At 50.6% G+C, this 19,175-nt stretch overlaps 1 protein-coding gene across 7 annotated transcripts in view; it reads right to left on the bottom strand.

Moving 5' to 3' along the window:
• Dab2ip (DAB2 interacting protein) overlaps window positions 1-19,175 on the bottom strand; it is a 184,863-nt gene that overhangs the window by 89,020 nt on the left and 76,668 nt on the right. For all 7 annotated transcript variants that reach the window (XM_074051086.1, XM_074051092.1, XM_074051084.1 and 4 more), the window contains exon 2: window positions 9,534-9,637. In XM_074051086.1, coding sequence (XP_073907187.1) covers window positions 9,534-9,637 — 104 coding nt within the window. The remainder of the gene's footprint in view (window positions 1-9,533; window positions 9,638-19,175) is intronic.

A 19,175-nucleotide genomic window follows, 5' to 3' on the forward strand; every position in this document is an offset into this window, starting at 1 on the left:
CTGGGGATGGGGAGGTGACTTCAGGGAAGCCACTCCATCAAGATGTCTCACCCCAGCGGCAGGGCCTCTCCTTTCCCCATCTCCCTCTGTGACCCTTCCAGCGCTGGGACTGAAGTCCCACCACCGAGACCAGTCTCCCTGAGAGACTCTCTGACCTCTATACTTCTTCTTCCCCAACAAAACTTCTGCGTCCTTGCCACATGCACCCTGCATGAGTGAATGCTCTCAGCAAAGGCTGCCAGGCGGAGCAGCAGGTAAACCACTGAGGTCAAAACCCAGTTGTGCAATTCATCACAATAAGGGCTAGCCCAGCACTAATGATAAGTCAATGGACTCATGAAGCTTACTTCAGATACAGTATTAAAGCTTTCCAGAATGCATCTGGTATAATTCTCACAGCCCAATGTGTAGATGGGACAGCAGAAGCTCAGGAAGGACAAGCAAAACAGCTAGGAAGTGACAAAGCTGGGTTCAACCCAGGGAGACTACTCTCCAGCTGTAGTCTTACATATTTCCAAGGTGCTGAGCAAGCACGTTGGCCTCTTAGTGACTCAGTTTCCTCATCTGTACAGTGAAGAGATTGGTCTGGATGATCTCCAAATCCTTTCCAGCTAGGGCATGCCTCCCTGATGATTCATTTGCAGGTAACAACAAATAAGCCAGACCTTTTGGTGACAAAGCTTGCCCAAAGGATAGCTGCTGGGTCAGATGGCCCTGCCCTGCCCTCCCAGGTGCCCAGCAGCTCCAGGGCAGCAAGGCAGGGGAGAGGCACCATCCTGGTCTCCCTGAACCAAGCGCCACCAGGGAACAACAGAGCCACTGGGGGCCCTTGGCCTGAGGGCCAGTAAACCTGAATAGGAGGAGGGGTGGTGGCACCCCATAAGTCCCTGAATGAGCAGGGCTGTTAGACACTGTTTTCACTATACGAAACAAACACTTAGTTGGGAAGGACCTTATAGGCTACTTTCCTCCTGGGTGATTGACCATCTGCAAGCCAGGCTTACCCTGGAGTCCTGGTGTCAAGACTTAGAGGACCCATGGGGCAGAGTCAACATCCAGATAAACGCTGCTTTCCTCACTGGGGCCCTGTGGGGGGCCAGAAGACTTGTCAGACCTCTCCCCCTAGGGCAGTGGCCACTGTAGCCTTGAACACACAGTGTGGGAGTTCTCAGACTCAGGGAGACACCGCTCACCCTCTCCCCTGCTCACCTGACCTCACTCCATTTAATTTATTTGCTTCCTGCTTCTCTCTCTCTCTCTCTCTCCCTCACCTTCATTCCCGGAGCCCCTCCAGATGCCACCATAAGTAAGGCCTTGTCCCAGCACTGAGGTCTGGAGAGATCACAAACATACCCTGTCCTTGAGAAGGTCACCATGGGTTGGTAGAAGACACAGACACAAGGGAGATCTTTAGGTGACAGAATCTGTGAGAGAGGACATAGTGCAAGCAGTGTGCTCTGCAGCCTGTGGAAGGGACACCTGCCTTGGCTAGGTCTTCCCAGGATATCATGAGGAACTCTGGAAGCACAGACACAGCGAAAAGTTGTGACAGAAGAGCCAGCCTGTCCTGTGGCATGGAAGCTGGGTCAGGCCTGCAGGGCCTCAAAGCCAGGATCCCCCACACCACTGGAGCCATCTAAAGCTCCAGAGCACGGGAATAACAATCATGGCTCATTTTAGATGTTCTTTAAGCAATTCCACAGGAAAACTTACTCATCGCAATGTAGACTTGTGTCGGAAACAGATGTCACTGCTGCCACCTCCACAGAGGGGCCTCCTGGCTTTGGAAACAATTCCTACCCAAGAACTCACATATAATTATGTCTGCAATCCAACTCAAATGCCAGGCGGTCGCTTTGTTTTCTCAGCATGAGAAAGTGGGGAATGAAGGCATCTGTGCCTTGCCCCCCACATCCAAGCTCCTTGTCCCCAGGAAGAGGGGAGGGCCTGCAGGGCCACAGGCCAGGGTGCAAAGCGTAGGAGGCAGTCCTCTCCTACCCTAGGGTGTCTGACACGGGCTGACCCATGAGACCAGGCATGCAGGAAGCAGGGTCTGGACAAGATAAGGCAGAGAAGGGAGTCAGGGCTGGCATTTGAACCCCTCCTAGCTGTGTGACCTGGGTCACCTCCCAGCTCTGGGTCTCAGCATCCTCTTCCATAGGGGAGAGAGAGAGAGAGAGAGAGAGAGAGAGAGAGAGAGAGAGAGAGAGAGAGAGAGAGAGAATAACAACACTGGCTAGCAAAGACAGCGCTGCACGCAGAGGGCCAGGCTCTGTAAAGACTTTACATCCAGGCTTTCAGGGGAGCGAGCCTAGGTGAGACCTTCACTCTGTCTGCTCATTTCACCCCTCGGAAAGTGAGATGTGTGGGGGTGCCTCTGGGGTCATCAGGATAAAATGGACAATGTCTGAAGAGTGCTTGGCACAAGGCCTGTGCAAACAGGCCTTATGATACCCTCTCTGTACACACAGCCAAAAGAAGGCAGAGCTGAGATTCGAACTCAGGGCAGTGGATCTTCAAGGCCAGGCTCTGAACACACTATCTCTCCCAGAATGTCCGCCTTCTCCCTCCCAAAGCAGTGGTGAGGCTGGGACAAGGGGTCTATAAACGGGCAAAGGATGACAGTGATAGTGTCCATCCACCGACCCCAGTCTGATGACCACAGCACAGGAAACCTGCCTCGCATCCTATTCCCCTCCTCCTGATGGAAAGCTGTCTTTGTCTCTCAGACCCTGGCCCTCCAATGTCCCCAACAAGGGTCCCTTTCAGAGGTCCAGTTCTCTGGTTAACCCAAGCCCAGGCAGCGCAGCCACCCATGCCAGGCCTAGCTGTCACCAGCTCTCAGATGCTCCCTCTTGGAACTGTTGCCGCCTCCCCAGCGGTGGGGCTCTGGGCTTGCTTATTTCAGCAGGTTCCACGTGGCCCTAGCACACAAACCCCTGGGACTTCACTCTCCCTCAAAGTAGCCACCCAGCGTCCACTCGCTACCCTCTGCTGCCCCCAACTGGTGGGAAACCACACTGCACAGATGCCTCCAGCTCCATCCATCTGTACACTGGTCCCCTGCGCCCCTCTCCACCTTCTGGTGCCAAAGCTGAGCCTCAAAGCTCTCACTGGGGTGGTGCTGTTTCAAGTGTGGAGTGCAGAAGGGAAGGGTCTGTCCTGTACCTGGGGCTCTGGGCAAAGTGTGAGGAGTGGGTGTCTCTAGTATAAGAACTGATTGAATGCCTTCCTATGCCAGGCACTGAGACCTCTTAGCTTCTCTGTACCCATTTATAAATAGGGAAAGAGAGGCTCAGAGCTGGGCAACTTGCCTAAGTGTTACAGAAGGGAGCAGTGATCAAGATTCAAATCCACTTCCCTCCCTGGTAAGATGCAGGGAGGAGGAAGCACTGCACCCCAAGAGCTCAGAACAATTGTGAAGAAATGAAGGTGGCTCCCAAATAGCATCCCACTTGCTAGTCCCTGAACCTGTCATTCCTCCCAGTGGGCGAACTTGCCATTGACAAGGAGCACATGACACTGGGACTAGGGGTATCCATTAACAGCAATGGAACAAGTTTATTGGATTTCCAAGGAGCAGGGCTAGGGGATGTAGCTATCAGGGAAGACCCCAGGGATGGAGGCAGTGCTGGAAGGGCCCAGGGCAAAAGAAGAGGGACACCAGGCTACCCTTGTTCTCTTCCCTCTCCACCCTCCCACCTAAGCTGCCCGAGCCAGGCTGGCTGTTCCTAGGATTGAGCAAGAGATTCAGGGCTTTTCACAGTTAGCTCTTCTTGTGTTCCAACTCAAAGACCCTCACAGGACATCTAAGCACAGGTGTTGGTAGCAGGTGACAGCCAGTGTGAGAGAAGCAGTTGGCTTGCCCCTTCACCCTTACCTTGAAGCCCCTCTGCAGTCCTGGTCTCTGTCCGGTGAAGTACCCCCTGACTCTGCTGGCCTTGCCATGCACACTGCCAGTCTCTTCTGCCCCCCTGAACTTCGGCTTCCTGATCCGTAAGACCAAGCTAAGGAAGCCGGCTTCCTGTTCATTAACACGGTGAGCAGTTTCCCATCCCAACCAAAATCCACAGTCCCATCTCTGCCCCAGGCCTCAGACTCCGGAAGCTGATAGCCCCTGGCTCACCCTCCTGTCCTGTCCCCCTGTGCAACTCCTGAGTCCAGTGATCTGCAAACACATCCCACCTCGCTCCATTCCCTCTGCAGGGCAGGGGCACAGAAGACAGACATAGAACAAGTGACAGAGACTCTTTGTTCAGGCTCCTGTGTAGAGACAGCTTCCTAACAATTAGGCTCCAAGAAAGGTAGCTGGAGGGGCTGGGGATGGGCAACCCGCTGACAGTTGACCAGGTGCCACAAAGGTCCTACTTATTTGGCTGAAATGAGCAAGGGAGATCAGTCTTGTGGCAAATTCCACATATTAGGAGGAGGAAACTGGATCCTGTCATGGGACCCTCAATTTGTGGTCCAGCACCAGGGCCCTGTCTCAGCCAGCCATAGCTGTATGACTGACCCCTCTGTCTGTATGTCAGCCACAAGATGCATATGTGTTCTGAGTGAATGGGCCTTGGAAATGGGCCAGAAGCAGCCAGGATTGCCCAGGACCTGCCCAGCAGGTGTCCGGGGCAAGCCCTTCTCTCTGGGCCTCGGTTTCCCTATGTGCACAGACAACTGGTACAGGCAATTTGTGAGCCTGACCAAACCAGCTTGTCTGTCCCCTCCCCCTGAGGACAAGGGCAGCTGCTTTAGTTGAGAAGGAGCTCTGATGGGGACAATGAGGCTGCTGTGCCAGAAACAGGGACTGCCATAATCCTGCCCCTCCAGGCAGCCCCCAGCCCAAGGGTCCAGCCCACTGTGGGTCCAGTGGTCAGGGGTGGCCATGAGCTTATGGGTGGGAGGGCGTCATCCGAGCCTCAAGAGGCAATCAGGGCCAATCAATCCCTCCTCCCAGGAAATTAGGGGGCTGGAAGAGGGGCCCACTGACACAGACGGTTTATATGTAGGTGTTGGGAGAAGGCAGGGAGGGAGCAAGGGGCAAGGAGACTTGCCCTTGGACTGGGAGATGGAGAGGACTGGGCTCAAGTTCAGGGCCTCCCCAGGCACCCTGTGTGACCTTGAAAAAGGACCTCTCCTCTCAGAGTCTCGCTTCATCCTCTGTATGGGGAGTGGTTGGACCCTACCACGTCTAACAGGCTTTCCATGGTGGTGCTGGGCTGGGTGGGGACGTGGGGGGGGGAGTCACTGCTGCATGTCTCTGTTCAGGCACCCATTTCTGTGTTGTGGGATAAACACAGGGAGGGTACAGGAGTCAGGAAAGGGCTGAGTGGCTAGAAGTCTCCAGACCACATCTCAAAGGCCTCTTGCTGGCTGCGCCCTTAACCATCATCCCCTATGGCTCCTGCATCCTATAAGAGAAAGCCCACAAGCTTTAGTTCTGCCCTCAAAGCCCCTCACTCTTCTCTCTAGCCTTCTCCTTCAGGCTCCAGACCCAGCTAACACTCCAATCACACAGGGCCATTGGTTCATTCTTGCTCAGTTACATCTGCCTATAACTGAAATATTCTTCTCCCTTGTTCCTGAGAAAACTCCTACACATTCCACAAAGCACAGCCACAAAGATCCCTCCTATAGGAATTCTCCTCTATCCATCCCAGCCAGAGATCCCTTGTTCAGGTACCATCCCAGCCAGGGTACCCCAGGCATACCTCTGTTACAACATCGGAAGAATGACAGGAGCCCTGTATACAACCAAGCACCTAGTAAAAGTGAGTTTCTGAAAAGAAGCAAAGACCCACTCCTAGAAGCATCTGCAGTCAGCCTGGTACTGAGTTTATGTGCAGCTTCTGCCAGCCCCCTGAGCCTTCCCCTCTCTGACACTTCTCCATCTCGCAAAAAATAGCCCTGAGACCTAATTTCAGTTAAACCTTCAAACACGACTCTCCCCTTTCAGCTTCCCATAGAGGAATCAACTGACTGTCAAGTTTCCCAGTGCCTTTGCCACCTTCCATACCCTCGACCCTGCCAGCACTCCTCAGGATCAATGGGAGGGTGCGGGGTAGAGGAAGGAAGGAGGAAAGACCCAGCCCACACCAGGGAAGGCTGGGCTTGGGGCACCCAAGCCCACACCAGTGGCAGGCTGAGGACTCTCCAAGCCCAGTACAGCCCGTGTCACCTCACCCCATATCCACCTGCAATTCCCCTGTGCACACAGCTAAGGGCCCCTGGTACATGCAGATCCCGTAGACCTGGCCTGTCCCACAGCCTGCAGATCCATGGCCCCACTTACTGACCCCTCCTTCCTCCTAGGAGACACCAGGTCAGAGCAGACAGACCTGGGTGTGAATCCCAGCAGCCTGAGAGCTGTAGCCATAAAGGAGCAGGAAGCCTCTTTGGTCATCTACGTCCAGGTCCCCCACAGCCCTTAGGACACATGGCCCTGGGGAGGAAGTTGCACAGAAGGGCAAGAAAGGTTCACATCTTGCCCAAGTCAGCTGACTCTGAAGTCCTTTCTCTTAACTACTGCACCAGAACATTTAAGCACCTGCTGTATGCCCAAGCCACATCCTGCCTTACAAGGTCCATTTCCTTAATGTCACAAAAGAGAAAACTGAGGCTCTCCCAAAGTCTCCACAGGACAGAGACAGGGACTAACCCTGAGTCAAATGACTCACAACAGAGTCACAGCAGGGGCTGAGGGGCGGGGGAGGTGTCTCAGACTTGATTAATTGCTCCCTGCAAGGTGGTAGCTTCCCCTCCCCACCCCATGGAAGACCTCAGATCCCCCTAGGGGCATCTCTGTGAGAGATGGTGACGGCCCATCACCTGGGCTTGCAATGGCAGTGGCTCAGCACACCCTGTGGTGTCTCCCCCGCCTCCCCCAGGCAACACTGTGTTCCCCAAGCTCCCTCCAGGTCTACATGGAACAGCTGTCAGCAGGGCATGAGGATGCGGCTGTCAGAGCTCAGGAGCCAGCGTGTGCTCAAGGCTGGGGCTGGTGGTGTGGAGGGGGCCATGGCCGCACAGGTCTGTCCCCAGAGTGTGTCCTCTGCCCTCTACCCCAGCCCACGCAGATCTTCACTGGTCTGGAGCCAAGAAGGGAAACAGGATTTGAATGATTGTGGTGGCCGTCATCTGTTAAACACTTACTATGAACGGACCCGAGCTGGACATCATAGGACCCTCCATCACGGTCCTTCAAGGCAGGGCTGTTACTCCCCCGTTTTACTGATGAGGCCACAAGGCTCAGAGAGGCTGAGTGACTAATGTGGCCATGAAGAGCCACACAGAAGAGCTAGAATTTGAACCCAGATCCCCATGACTGAGCACTCCAGTCCCCCAGGTCTGAGCACCCAGTACAGAATGGAGTCTCCACTCGTACCCTTTTCCTTAATGGTGGCACACAGAAAAAGGACCAAGATGCCCCGAGAACAACACAACACTGAAGTGTCCAACAGTCCTGGTATTTGTGTCTGTCTGTCACTGGGTATTGTGTGACACCAGGAAAACTGCCCTACCTCTCTGAGCTTCAGTTTCCTCATCTGTGAAATGGCAATCCTTAAAGTACCCCACAGCATTTCCATGAAGAGTGGGAAAAAAGTCCACCCCCAACCATGGTCTCTGCCCTGCAGACCCCAATCAGGCAGGTGGGCTGTGAGTTGATTCTGAGGCACTCAAGGTACACAGACTATGATCTGAGCCTGATCCACAGGTGGCTTCCGCCCCAGGAAACAGAATGAGACACCATCACAGGAAAAATGCCAAGCCCAGCTGACAATTACTGAGCTGCAAATTACAACATCTTCGAGGTAGGATGGTACACAGCAGACAGATGAGACTGGCAGGGACTGGAGCCAGCAGAGAATCAAGGCCAAGGTCCTCCTCCTCCCTGCCCCAAGAAGCCCAGTGCCTGCCTGGGCTCAATCATGCATGGCCACCACTTATTAACAGTTGGAGCTTGGGCAAGTGACTATCCCTCTGAGCCTCACTTTTCTCCCCTGGAGAGTGGAGTGCCCAACATATCAGTTGTCTGAAGGATTGAGAGAGATCACAAAGGTAGTACAGTGCACACAGTAGGTGCTCAATCAATGCAGGTGACTACATGAGTCATCTTGGACCCCAGCACTTATAAGCAAAGCTTTTTTTTTTTTTTTTAGTGCCAAAATGACAGGCAAGAGGATGAAGAATACTGGGGAAACCCCTATACACTTCTCCCGACCTACCCTCACCACCTACCTGTTCCTCCAGACCCCCGAGCACCAGGCCCAGGCAGCAGGTGGACACTCCACATACCCCAGGGTCAAGTGTAGCCACATCTACCTGCTACTCCTCCCTACTCTTGCCTAGCCCCCACCCCTACTCTTGCCTAGCCAATTCCTGCTGACCTTCCAGGGCCAGAGGCACCTCTCCCACCCACCAGGGACAGTCAGTCACTCTCAGCTACCCTGAGCTGGGACAGACAGGCTTGTGCTCTCTCTGTTCTCTCTGCTCACTTGCCACAGAACTGGCTCCTCATCCACTGAGCCTCATCTCATCCATCACTTCTCAACCACATCACTTTAAAGAAGCCCTTCTCCACCATCACAGCAGCCCTTAGTATCAACCTCAGAGCAGATCCAGGGCCTTGTCACCTGTGTTCCACTGACCAACATCCCCCTCTCAACCCACGTCCAGACAGAATGACGCCTGCATGAAGCAAGCACACTGTGAAATTTCCTGAGAGAACGAGTGGCTGACTAAATGATCAAAGTTCCATTTCTGATCCGGACCTGAGCTCCCAGAAGGAAGACAGTGTGTCTACTACTTCTCTGTGTGTTGGTGCCTGCCACAGCACCGGATGGAGGGACACAGAAGTGCTTGCTGAACGAGGGAGTGTGTGTGTGTGTGTGTGTGTGTGTGTGTGCGCGCGCACATACATGTGCATGTATGTGTGCATACATAGGGGTGTGGCAGTCAGATGGTAAGGGTCACTACATTCTGTTTCCATATAGTCATTTAGGATTGCAATTTTTTTTAAAAGTACATATACAAATTGCCCAAATTCAATAGTTATAGTATATATGCTGTGTTTGTCAATTCTTAAGCCTCATCAATTGGAGAATACAGAATTATTTTATTTCCCACCAAGACAGAATTAAATTAGGGCACGCCAAGGACTGTTCCAGGAGAGACATTAAAATACAGAAACAAAAACTGTGCATCTTAAGGGTGGAGGAAGAGCAGTGTATGCATGTGTGCACACCTGGGGTACACTAATTTAACCCAGCCTCTTCTCTTCCCAGACCTGGTGGCCTTTAGGACTGTCCTCCACCTGTCCCATCTCTTAAAGGATGGGACCCATGGCGGGGAGGGGGGAGAACATGTAGGGCTGAGCCACAGAGAAGGGAGCTGCCGAGGGATTGGATACCTAGAGCAAGGGAGGCTGGGTGCTCTCCCGGTCCATGAGGCTCCAGAAAGGGGGGCCGCGGGGTCACAAAGCAGCACCCCAGGTGAGGTGGTGATGGTGGTGGCGGTGGTGGTGACGCAGAGATAGTTACCGTGACCCGGAACGGTGTAGCAGCGGAGGGCTCCATGCTGGGGCTCTTCTCTGAGAGGCTGCCGGGCAGGCTGCGCCGGGAGCCCGGTCTTTCTTGGGGTGACTCTGTCAAGACAGGGAGAGAAAGAGTGAGACAATTCAATAGCTCTGATAGAGATGCCATCACCCTCCTATCACCCCATCCAGGCCAGGACAACATACAATCTGGTCCCTATAAAATGGTGCAGCTGTCGGGGAAAAGTGTTGCAGCCACCTCCAAAATTAACGGTAGAATACCCATGTCCTAGCCATCCCACTCCTATGCATATACCCTAAAGAAGTGAAAACAGTGACTCAGACATACAATTCAAGTGTCATCATACACAGCATTGTGTACACATGCAAAGGATTGTCACCAGCACATGTGACAATGTGGATGAACCTTGAAAACATCATGCTGGTGGCATAAACAATGACAAAATTGTAAGATTACACCTATAGGAAGTTTCTAGACTAGTCAAATCCATAAAGACAGAATGCAGATTACCAGGGGTGGTGGAGAGGGGCAAAAGGAAGTTATTGCTGAATAGCACAGTTTCCCTTTGGGAAAAGGGAAAAGTTTAAAAAAAAAAATGGATAGTAAGGATGGTCACATAACATTGTAAATGTACCTAAATGCCAAATTTTCTGTATTTACCACGATTTTTTTTAAAAAAGCTCCCCAAAGTCTGCACTTGAAGCCCACAGTCTCATGATGCAGTGAGCGCCCCCCTCCCCCCACCACTGGAGGTATGTAACAGCTGGATAACTGAGCCCTGTCCTGGGATGCCACACTGGATGGGAGCTTCGAGGCCCTCCCAGGTCCCTTTGGTCATGAGAATCCATGACCTCTGACTTCCAATCCATACCTTGTTGTCCAGAAGCGTTAAGTCTAGGAGACCTGCAGAGGCTTTAAGCCGGGGAGAGGGCTGGCTCAAGTGGTAAAGCGCCTGCCCAGCAAGCATGAAGCCCAGAGCTGTGGGAGACCTTCAGAGGCCTGGCAGGTACTTGAACCATGGAAAGTAGCCAAATGCCCAGCTTCAGCTGGAGGCTGGGGAAGATGGCAGGGGGACAGGGGACAGGGCAGTGTGGCCACAACTTCCCATAGTTTTTTAAGATATGAAACATTTATATTCGGAAATAGTGACGGCTAATGCAAAACTTTAACCTGAGTCAGTCCAACCCGGCCACTTCCTTGCAGGTTCCCCAGACCATGCTTGCTACCTTTTTTCTGCTGAATGGGTAGTGCCCTCAGAGGACTCCCCACGGGGCTCTCCACCAGCCTAACTAGTAGGAGGAGGAGACCCTTGCTGGCCCTCTGCCTTTGGCCTTGGCCTCTTCTGGCTCCTTAGCAATAGCTGGACCTGAGTCTCTCCCGTCAAAGCTGTCATTTCCAGAGAGAGAGAGAACTCCTGATGCCCACGCCACACCTGAGCTGGCTGCATCGCTACAACCCCAGTGCCCTGCACACAGTCTGGTGCATGGAGACACTTGAGAAAGACCTGTTGACTCACAGGGAGAAAAGGGACAGAGCAGAGATTTCCCCAGGACATGGTGACACATGGGTGCAGAGTGAGAGGTGCTGCACGCACGTTCACCTTCAAGCAGATGCTCCATGTACACCCCAGACCACTGCAGGTGCCTACGGAGTGAGGATGTGAGCAGCCACGGGATGGAGGACACAGGCGCTCATAGGAGAGGGTTCCTGAAAGGCAGGACTCTCCCTCGCACTTTCCACTCCATTCTGTGCAGATAGTCAATTGGACAAAGTTGGACAAAGGTCCCCAGAAGCATGGAGGAACAGACCTGAGCCCCTCACCAAACAAAGACAGGCTCCAGTCCTCAGCACTGGCTAAGAGCCAGGCAGGCAAAGTCACCTATCCAGCCCTGGGTCACCTCCTCCACAAAAAGCCTCCTTCACAGACACTCCTCTGCAGCCCAGTGACAGCCACCTCTTAAGGCCCTGGCTGCTCCCTTGCTGTGTTTTCCTGCTTAGAGCTTTCCTCCCCTCTCCTCCACCGTGTCTGCTAGTCACACTCGACAGACACCTACTCTTTTTGGAGGTTTCCCTAGGAAATCTCTTCCCACGCACCCCCATCTGCCTTCATCTCTCCTCCCCCAACCTTCCCCCAGCACCCACATGTGCTCTGTAACAGTGCACATCACCACCTCGGAGGTGTCCCCTAGTGCTCTGTGACAGAAGAAGTCACCCCACCTCTGAGTCCTATCCATGTGCAAGGCACTGTGCCCGGTCAAGCAGGAGTTGTTATTTCTATTTTACCAGGGCAGAAAATGAAGTTCAGACTACAGCCACTAGTTAAGATCACACGGCTAGTAAGTCCATGGCTCCTGAGGTACTGAGACCCCAGGTTTAAATGTCCAGCCAAGGGATCAACACATAACCGTCACTCACCCCTCAGTCTGGGATGCACAACTCAGCCAGAGGCAGACCTGGGCCAGCCTCCTCTTCAGGGAAAAGAAAAAGGCTCCAAGTGGGCACCACACAAGGTCAGGCACAGTCAGACCCAGAGTAGCCTGCTTCTATTGCCCTGGGTGCCCTCAGAGAGGCTGACTGCCTCACACAGGCACCTAGAGACATTCTGTGGCACTGGCACCCCACAAATTGCTTCCCTCGCCAACCAATTTTACTGTGCCTGCCATGGGGTGGGAATGTTCACTCCCACACCTTTACCCAGGAAGTCCTCTCTCCCTCATGAATGGCCTGGATTGCCTCCAGTGAACATGGTTCAGCCTTGGGGAAATGACCCTCTCCACAGACTGTGGAACCAAGACTGGTGATTGCAAGGTTCCTCCCAGAATCCTGCCTCTTGGTTCTCAGCCAGGAGATTCTCAAAGTTACCTGGTCCAATCTCCCATTTTACAAATGATAAAATGATAAAACCGAGGCCAGAGGGGAAGCAGCTTCTCCAATATTCCCAAAGCCAACAGATCAGTATCAATGAGTCTCTTGGATGCTCCCAAATAGCTTTCAACTTGCATTCAGAAGCCCTGAGATCCTACACAGTGGCACACCTGTTGTCCCAGCCACTTAGAAGGCTGAGGTGGAAGATCACTTGAGCCCAGAAGTTCTGGGCCAGCCTGGGTAACATAGCTGAGAAAATGGACAGCCCAATGAGGAGGCTGTAGGGCATTTGGGATCAGAGCTGCTCTCTGGGGCAAAGTAGAGGGCTCTCCTCCCTGACTCACTGGGCCTTTGAGCCCAAGCCCAGGGCAGGGCTCTGTACTCCAACAGAACACAAAGGGAACCTTGGTACCTCCCCAGGTGGTGTCCCTTTGCCCCAGGTTCACTCTCTCCACCTGCCTCCCACTGCAGGTCCACTGCTCTGTGAACCTTGGGCTTTCGTGGGGCTTGGCCAAGGGAAACCCCTGGTGGGTCAGAGGAAAGAGAGTTCTACGGTTGGCTGCTCTTCACTGAATCATCCAATCTCCAGGCCCTTACCTTCCAGTACCATGTTCTCCACCCTGCTCCTCTTAAGGGTCTCCATGGAAGAGCCTGTGCTTCCCCATACCTGACACAACTTTGTCACAGCCCCCTACCTAGCCCCCCTCAAGTCAACCTAGTGTGTATGGCATCTGCTCCCAGCTGGGCCCCAGAATGACCCACCAGATAGGTTCTCAGCTCCCTGAGAACCACTCATGGGACTATGACACCTCCTTTACCTAGAGACAAAACCCTGAGCAGCTATGACATGCCACTGTCACGATACGGGCAGGGTCTGGGCCAGGCTGGGCTCTCTCCTGACCCAATACTCAAAACGGTTTCCAGCCTGCCACAAGCTCTAAACACAAAGTTGATAACAATAAAGAGATTTCTGGGTTCTGGGCCAATGTTTCAACCTTTTTTTCATGATCACTCCCCATAAAAGGTCTTCTTAGTCTCTGGTTTCCTAGTACCCCCCCATAAAATTTAATATCAAAGACACACGGTCTTTAAAGTACTGTATACATACCGGGCTTTATGCACAAAAATAGTACTTTTGTTTTTTTACAGCTCCCACCGAAAACGAATGTCTTGGACCATTTCAGATACAGTCCCATGTGGCACTTGACAGTCACAGTGTGCTGTTTTCTAGATGAAGTAACTGAGGTTCAGAGAGGCAAAACTGACTTCTACACATCTTCCAGGTAGAAGCAAAAGAATCTGCTGAGAGTTCCTTAAACAGCCCCCAAATCCACATTTATAGCCTCAAGGAAGAGAGGGTCTGAAACATGCAGTGCAGAGGGGACTGGATTTGAACCTGATTCTGCTGTGCAGCTCCAGGTCAACCTGTTTCAGCATCTGGGCTCCTGATTAATCATCACAGTGAGACAGAGAGTAAGAGTGATGACCACCTTCACGCCCCCACTCCCCTCCCTCAAAGTAAAAGACCTGTATTTTACACAGAAAAAGAAGGCAGGGACCTAAGTTGGCTTCTGCCTCTGGGGATTTAACTTCAGACTTAAGCACTGCCTCCTTTGACCTTTGACCTAGCGGTACAGTCTGGGAAATAGACACTAAGAGGTCTGAGCAACACAGCTGCTGCAAGCAGAATCCCAAAGAGGTTTAGGGAATCCGAAAAGATCACACAGCATGAAAGTAGCATGTCTGGGAAATGACTGTGGGAAGGGAGACCCAGCGACCTCTTTCAAGTCACCCCCCAGACCTCAGAGCACCACAGCCTTTCCTCAGCTTACACTCGTTATGTGACCTCTATATTACCTCCGGACTCTCTGAGAAACTGGACCCTGGGATCAGCTGATCCTTGATCCCTCCCTATTCCACTAAGGGACTGAACAAATCTTCATTTTACCAGTAAGACCAGGCTGTCTTCCTATTCTCGGAAGCCACTGCCAGAAAAATGCATTTTAACCTTCATTTGTTTGCAAAAAATAAATAAAGTAAAATCGGTTTCATTCAAATGCTGCTGGCTTGGTTGCCATGGATACCACCTAATCATGAAGGATGACTGTTACTTGTTGCCATGGAAACACGGCGGGCCTGAGGAACATCCTGTAATTTCAGACAAGACACCAAATTTCAGTTGTTGGGTTGCAGTGCCCAGACTTTAATGCTTGAACGCAGGTGGGAGGCAGTGACCTGGGGCAACTGTCAGCAGAGACGAAGTCAGCGAGGGTGTGGATAGAGTGCACGTTGGGTGTGTGGGGATGGGTGGGGGGTCCTCACAGTGATCAAGAAACGACCACATGCCATTTCACATCTTTTAGAGAGGTTTAGAACCTCTAAACCTCAGTCTGGAATGAAAAAGAGATTTAAAAGAAGCCAGAAATTAAAAAAAGCAGTGGCTCCAAACAGTTGTCAGAGATACCATGGAACTCTTTTATCTCTGCTAGTGGAGTACAAAGATTTCAGAGAACAATTAGACAATGGCTAGTTGAGATGACACTGCACACACTCTAGGACCAGAAATTTCTCTCCTACAGATCTGATCTGGAAAAATGCTTCATCCTGTGCACAAGGAGCTGCACAAAGATGTTCACTATTTGTAGGTGCAAAAAAGCAGAAGCACCCTAAATGTACACCAAAGGGGAATAGATTATGCATTTTGGAGGAGTCGGTCTGTGGAATGCTATATGGCAAGGAAAAAGGTACAGCTGTCAGGAAAACCATTCACATGGAATACAACAGCATGATAAAAGACCTGGATCTTTACATGAGTAAAACTCAGAAATAGGATGTCAAGTGAAAAAAAAATCAGTTGTAAAAATATACAGAATGTGACCCATTTATGTACATTTTTCTTAAGATGTTCATAGCAACTTTGTTTGTAATAGCACAAAACTGGAAACAAGCAAATATCCTTCAATAGGTGTGTGATTAAAACTGTGGCCCCCCTAATGTGTAAGGCAGAATGGCCCCCAAAGAAGTTGACACTCTAGCTGGTGGAGTGGCTCAAGTGGCAGAGCACCTGCCCTAGCAAAGGTTTGACCCTGAGTTCAAAACCTTCTACCACAAAAAAAAAAAAAAAAGAAATCCATACCCTTATCCCCAGAGCCTGTGCTCATGCTACTGGATGTAGCGAAAAAAGGACTTTGCCTAAGCAATTCTGGATAAAGATTGCAAGATGAGAGATGATTCTGGATTAACCAGGTGGGAACAGTCTACTCATGTAAGTCCTTAAATGTGGAAGAGGACAGCCAAAAGTGACCCAGAGAAATGCAATGAGCAAGAGGCAGGAGACATTGCAAGCATGAGAGGACTCCAGCCACCACTGCTGGCTTTGCCAACAGATGAGGGTGGTCAGGAGCCAAGGAATGCAGGTGGCCACCATCTTGAGACTGGGCCCAGCTTTCAGCTGACCAGCAAGAACAGAGGGACCACAGTCCTACACCCACGTGAAACTGAATTCTGCAAACAGGGAATGCACACTGATATGGGTTTTTCCCTAGAGCCTGCTGACACCTGATCTTGGTCTGGCAGGACCATTGCCAGACATCTGACTACAGAACTGTAGTAAAAAAAAAACCTGTGTTGTTCAAGCTACATTCTAACTTGTTACAGTAGCAACAGAAAAGGAGTATAGAGCCTGGGGTGTGGCTCAGTGGCACAGTGCCTGCCTAGTATGCATGATACGTGAAGTCCTGGGACCACAGAGAGAGAAAGAGAGAGGAGCACCACACATTCCATGGAATACTACTCAGCAATAAAAACAGAGCATGCTATTGATCTGTACAATTTAAATGGGTCTCAAATGCATCCTGTTGAATGAAAAGTCAGCATGACAAGGTCTCATAGCACACACATGACCCCATTTATTTTCAAAATGATAAAAACAAGAACAAAAACCAGTAGGCGTTGTCAAGAGGATAGTGAGGGTGGGGGCAGGCAGGAGGGAGCAGGCAACAGGGGTCAGCACAGGAAGGTATTGGCGAAGATGGAACGGTCTTGATCCTGCCTCTCTCTTGTAGTGGTACCCACACATCTATGCACATGATGAGCAATGAGGCAGAGAACTGTACACACACATTGTACCATCGTGCAGAAAGGTGAGGAAGGAAAAAAAAAGTCACCCTTTTTTTTGGAGGCCTGCCTGACAATCACATTCGAGACACATTAGTCTCCTTTTGGACAGGAAGCATCTCCCAGGACACCAACCACAGATGAGGTGACTGTGAGACTGTGATAAGCAAGACAGGGTGAGGTCATTTCCTAACTGTGTCTAAGCAACCCACAAAGACAAGGTCACTGTGCCACCCACAAAATACCAACTCAGGGAAAATGAACAGCTGCTGCTTCTTTACCAACGACAGCATCAGCAACATGCAAACCTCCTCCCCCCACAAGAGACAAGATTGGGTACCCAATCCTAGCCTCGCCTCCCTCAGCTTTCTGATAACAGCCAATGGATCTTCAGGGAACCCTCTGCCTGAAACATCCCCTAAACCACACAACCCATGCCGAGACCTTACCAAACATGGTCCCTAACACATTCCTACTGAGAAGCCCCAGGTGGCCCATCCCTGTGTTCTCCCTCACCACCAAAGAGTAATAAATACAATTTGTTCACCTAGTGGAGCACTCCAGGTGATCCCTTGGCTGCAGAGTAGCAGCTGAGGGTGCAGACTACAGCCATGCAAGACACAACCCGGGGCACATGGGTCCTCCATGGGACCACCTATACTATTTGGGCAACTGCCTGGAAATCTGCAATCATTTCAAAATAAAAAGGTAAGGCCTTCCTGGCATGGTGGCGTATACCTGTAATTCCAGCACTCGGGAGGCTGAGGTAGGAAGATCATGAATGTAAGGTCAGCCTAGGCTACCTAGTGAGACCTTGTCTCAAACAAACAAAAAACCATCCCCAAAAAATCTTTTTAAAGTTAAGGCTTACCATAGGTTGAAATACATTTGCTGTTTAGATGATTAAAAATGAATACATCTTACTTTATGTGTGTGTGTGTGTGTGTGTGTGTGTGTGTGTGCTGTCACATAGAAAAATATCAAGCTCATTTTCAGAACTTCTCTTTGGAGATTGGGCAGGCTCAGTGGGGACAGGTGACAGCACTACTTTCTGAATGAGAAATTACTAAGACTTCCAAAAATTAATAGTAACATTAAAATATAAATAGGTGATAAAATGATTCAGTACAAACTGAACCCTCTGAATAGATCTGAAGAGAAAGGAAATGAAAACAGAGAAAAAAACAGAATCAGAAAACAAAACATGGAAACCAGCAGAGAATGTGGGTCAGGAAAGCCCAAAAAGCAGACTTAGAAACAAAGGCATGGGTGAGAGAACACAGCTCCCACACCTGGACACCAGCTCCCAAGGTAGTGACCAGGCGAACTGAGTGGGAAACCCAGGGTAAAACCCACCATGCACATACACATGTGTGTGTGTGTGTGCGCGTGTGTGTGTGCATGTGTGAATGAAGTACATCCATATTGTTCTTCTCTGCTGTTAACAGCAAGATGAAGAATGTTTGCCAAAATATGATTCTGATAAGTCCCTTATCAGATAAGTCCCTGCCTCCCCTGGCACATTTTTCCCAGTTCAGCCTTTGGCCACCCATCTGTGGGGCAGTTGTTACTTAGAGGTCACTAAGCCTTACCTATCTGTGACAGGTGAGTAATGGCCCCCAAAGAGCACACAATCCCTGGAACCTATGAATGTGTCACTTTAAATGGTAAAAGGGACTTTGAAGATGTGATTAAGGATCTTGAGTTGGGAAAAAAAGATTATCTTGGATTCTTTGGGTCCCCCTTGGACCCAAAAGTTCCTTTTTTTTTTTTTTTAATTTTTTCTTTAACAGGTTCTAGCTATGTAGCCTAGGCTGGCCTTGAAATCATAATCCTCCTGATTCACCCTCTTGAATGCTGGGATTACACATGTGCAATACAGAGTTCAGCCACAAAGCTCCTTATAAGAGGGAGGTAGACAGCTGGGGGTGTGACTCAAGTGGTACAGCACCTGCCTAGCAAGCTCAAGGTCCTAAGTTCAAACCCCAGTACCACAAAAAGAGAAGACAGAGAAAGTGATGACATCAAGAAAGGAGAGCTGAGAAAGGTGGGGCCACCAAGCTGAAAAAGACAAGGAAATTGTTCTCCCAGGAGCCTCCAAAAGGATGGAAACCCTGCCAATACCTTTGACTATAGCCCACTGAAACTGACTTCAGACTTCTGACCTCCAGAACGGTAAAATAATTAATTTGCACTGCTTGAAGGCACTTAGGCTGTTGTAATTTGTTTCAGTAGCCCTAGGACACTAATACCCCAACAATCAAGGTTCAACTTTTATTCTGGTAGCATGCAAGAACAGAACCTCAGATCACTCAGGGTCAAGGACCATCAGGGCTCTCATCTCTCTTCTCCCAAATTGACAACTGCTTTAAAAGAGGAGAGAGCTTCCTTTGAGCAACATAATTGTAGCCATAGTTAATGCAAACTTCCTTTCTGTACAATATACTTGTTATCAAATGACATGTGGAAGGGCCTAAAACCTACAACAATGTATAGGACTTCTGTTGTGCATTTTGTAACATAGCTTGAAGATGTTTTTACAGCCATGCACAGAGAATGTTCCACTTACACCCTCTGTATTTTATCCTTTTATCCTTAGTACAGATACTAATTACACCAACAATACTTCTTTAGGGCATAGAAGTT

This window comes from Castor canadensis, chromosome 13 (genome assembly GCF_047511655.1).
Source record: "Castor canadensis chromosome 13, mCasCan1.hap1v2, whole genome shotgun sequence".
NCBI classification, from domain to species: Eukaryota; Metazoa; Chordata; class Mammalia; order Rodentia; family Castoridae; genus Castor; species Castor canadensis.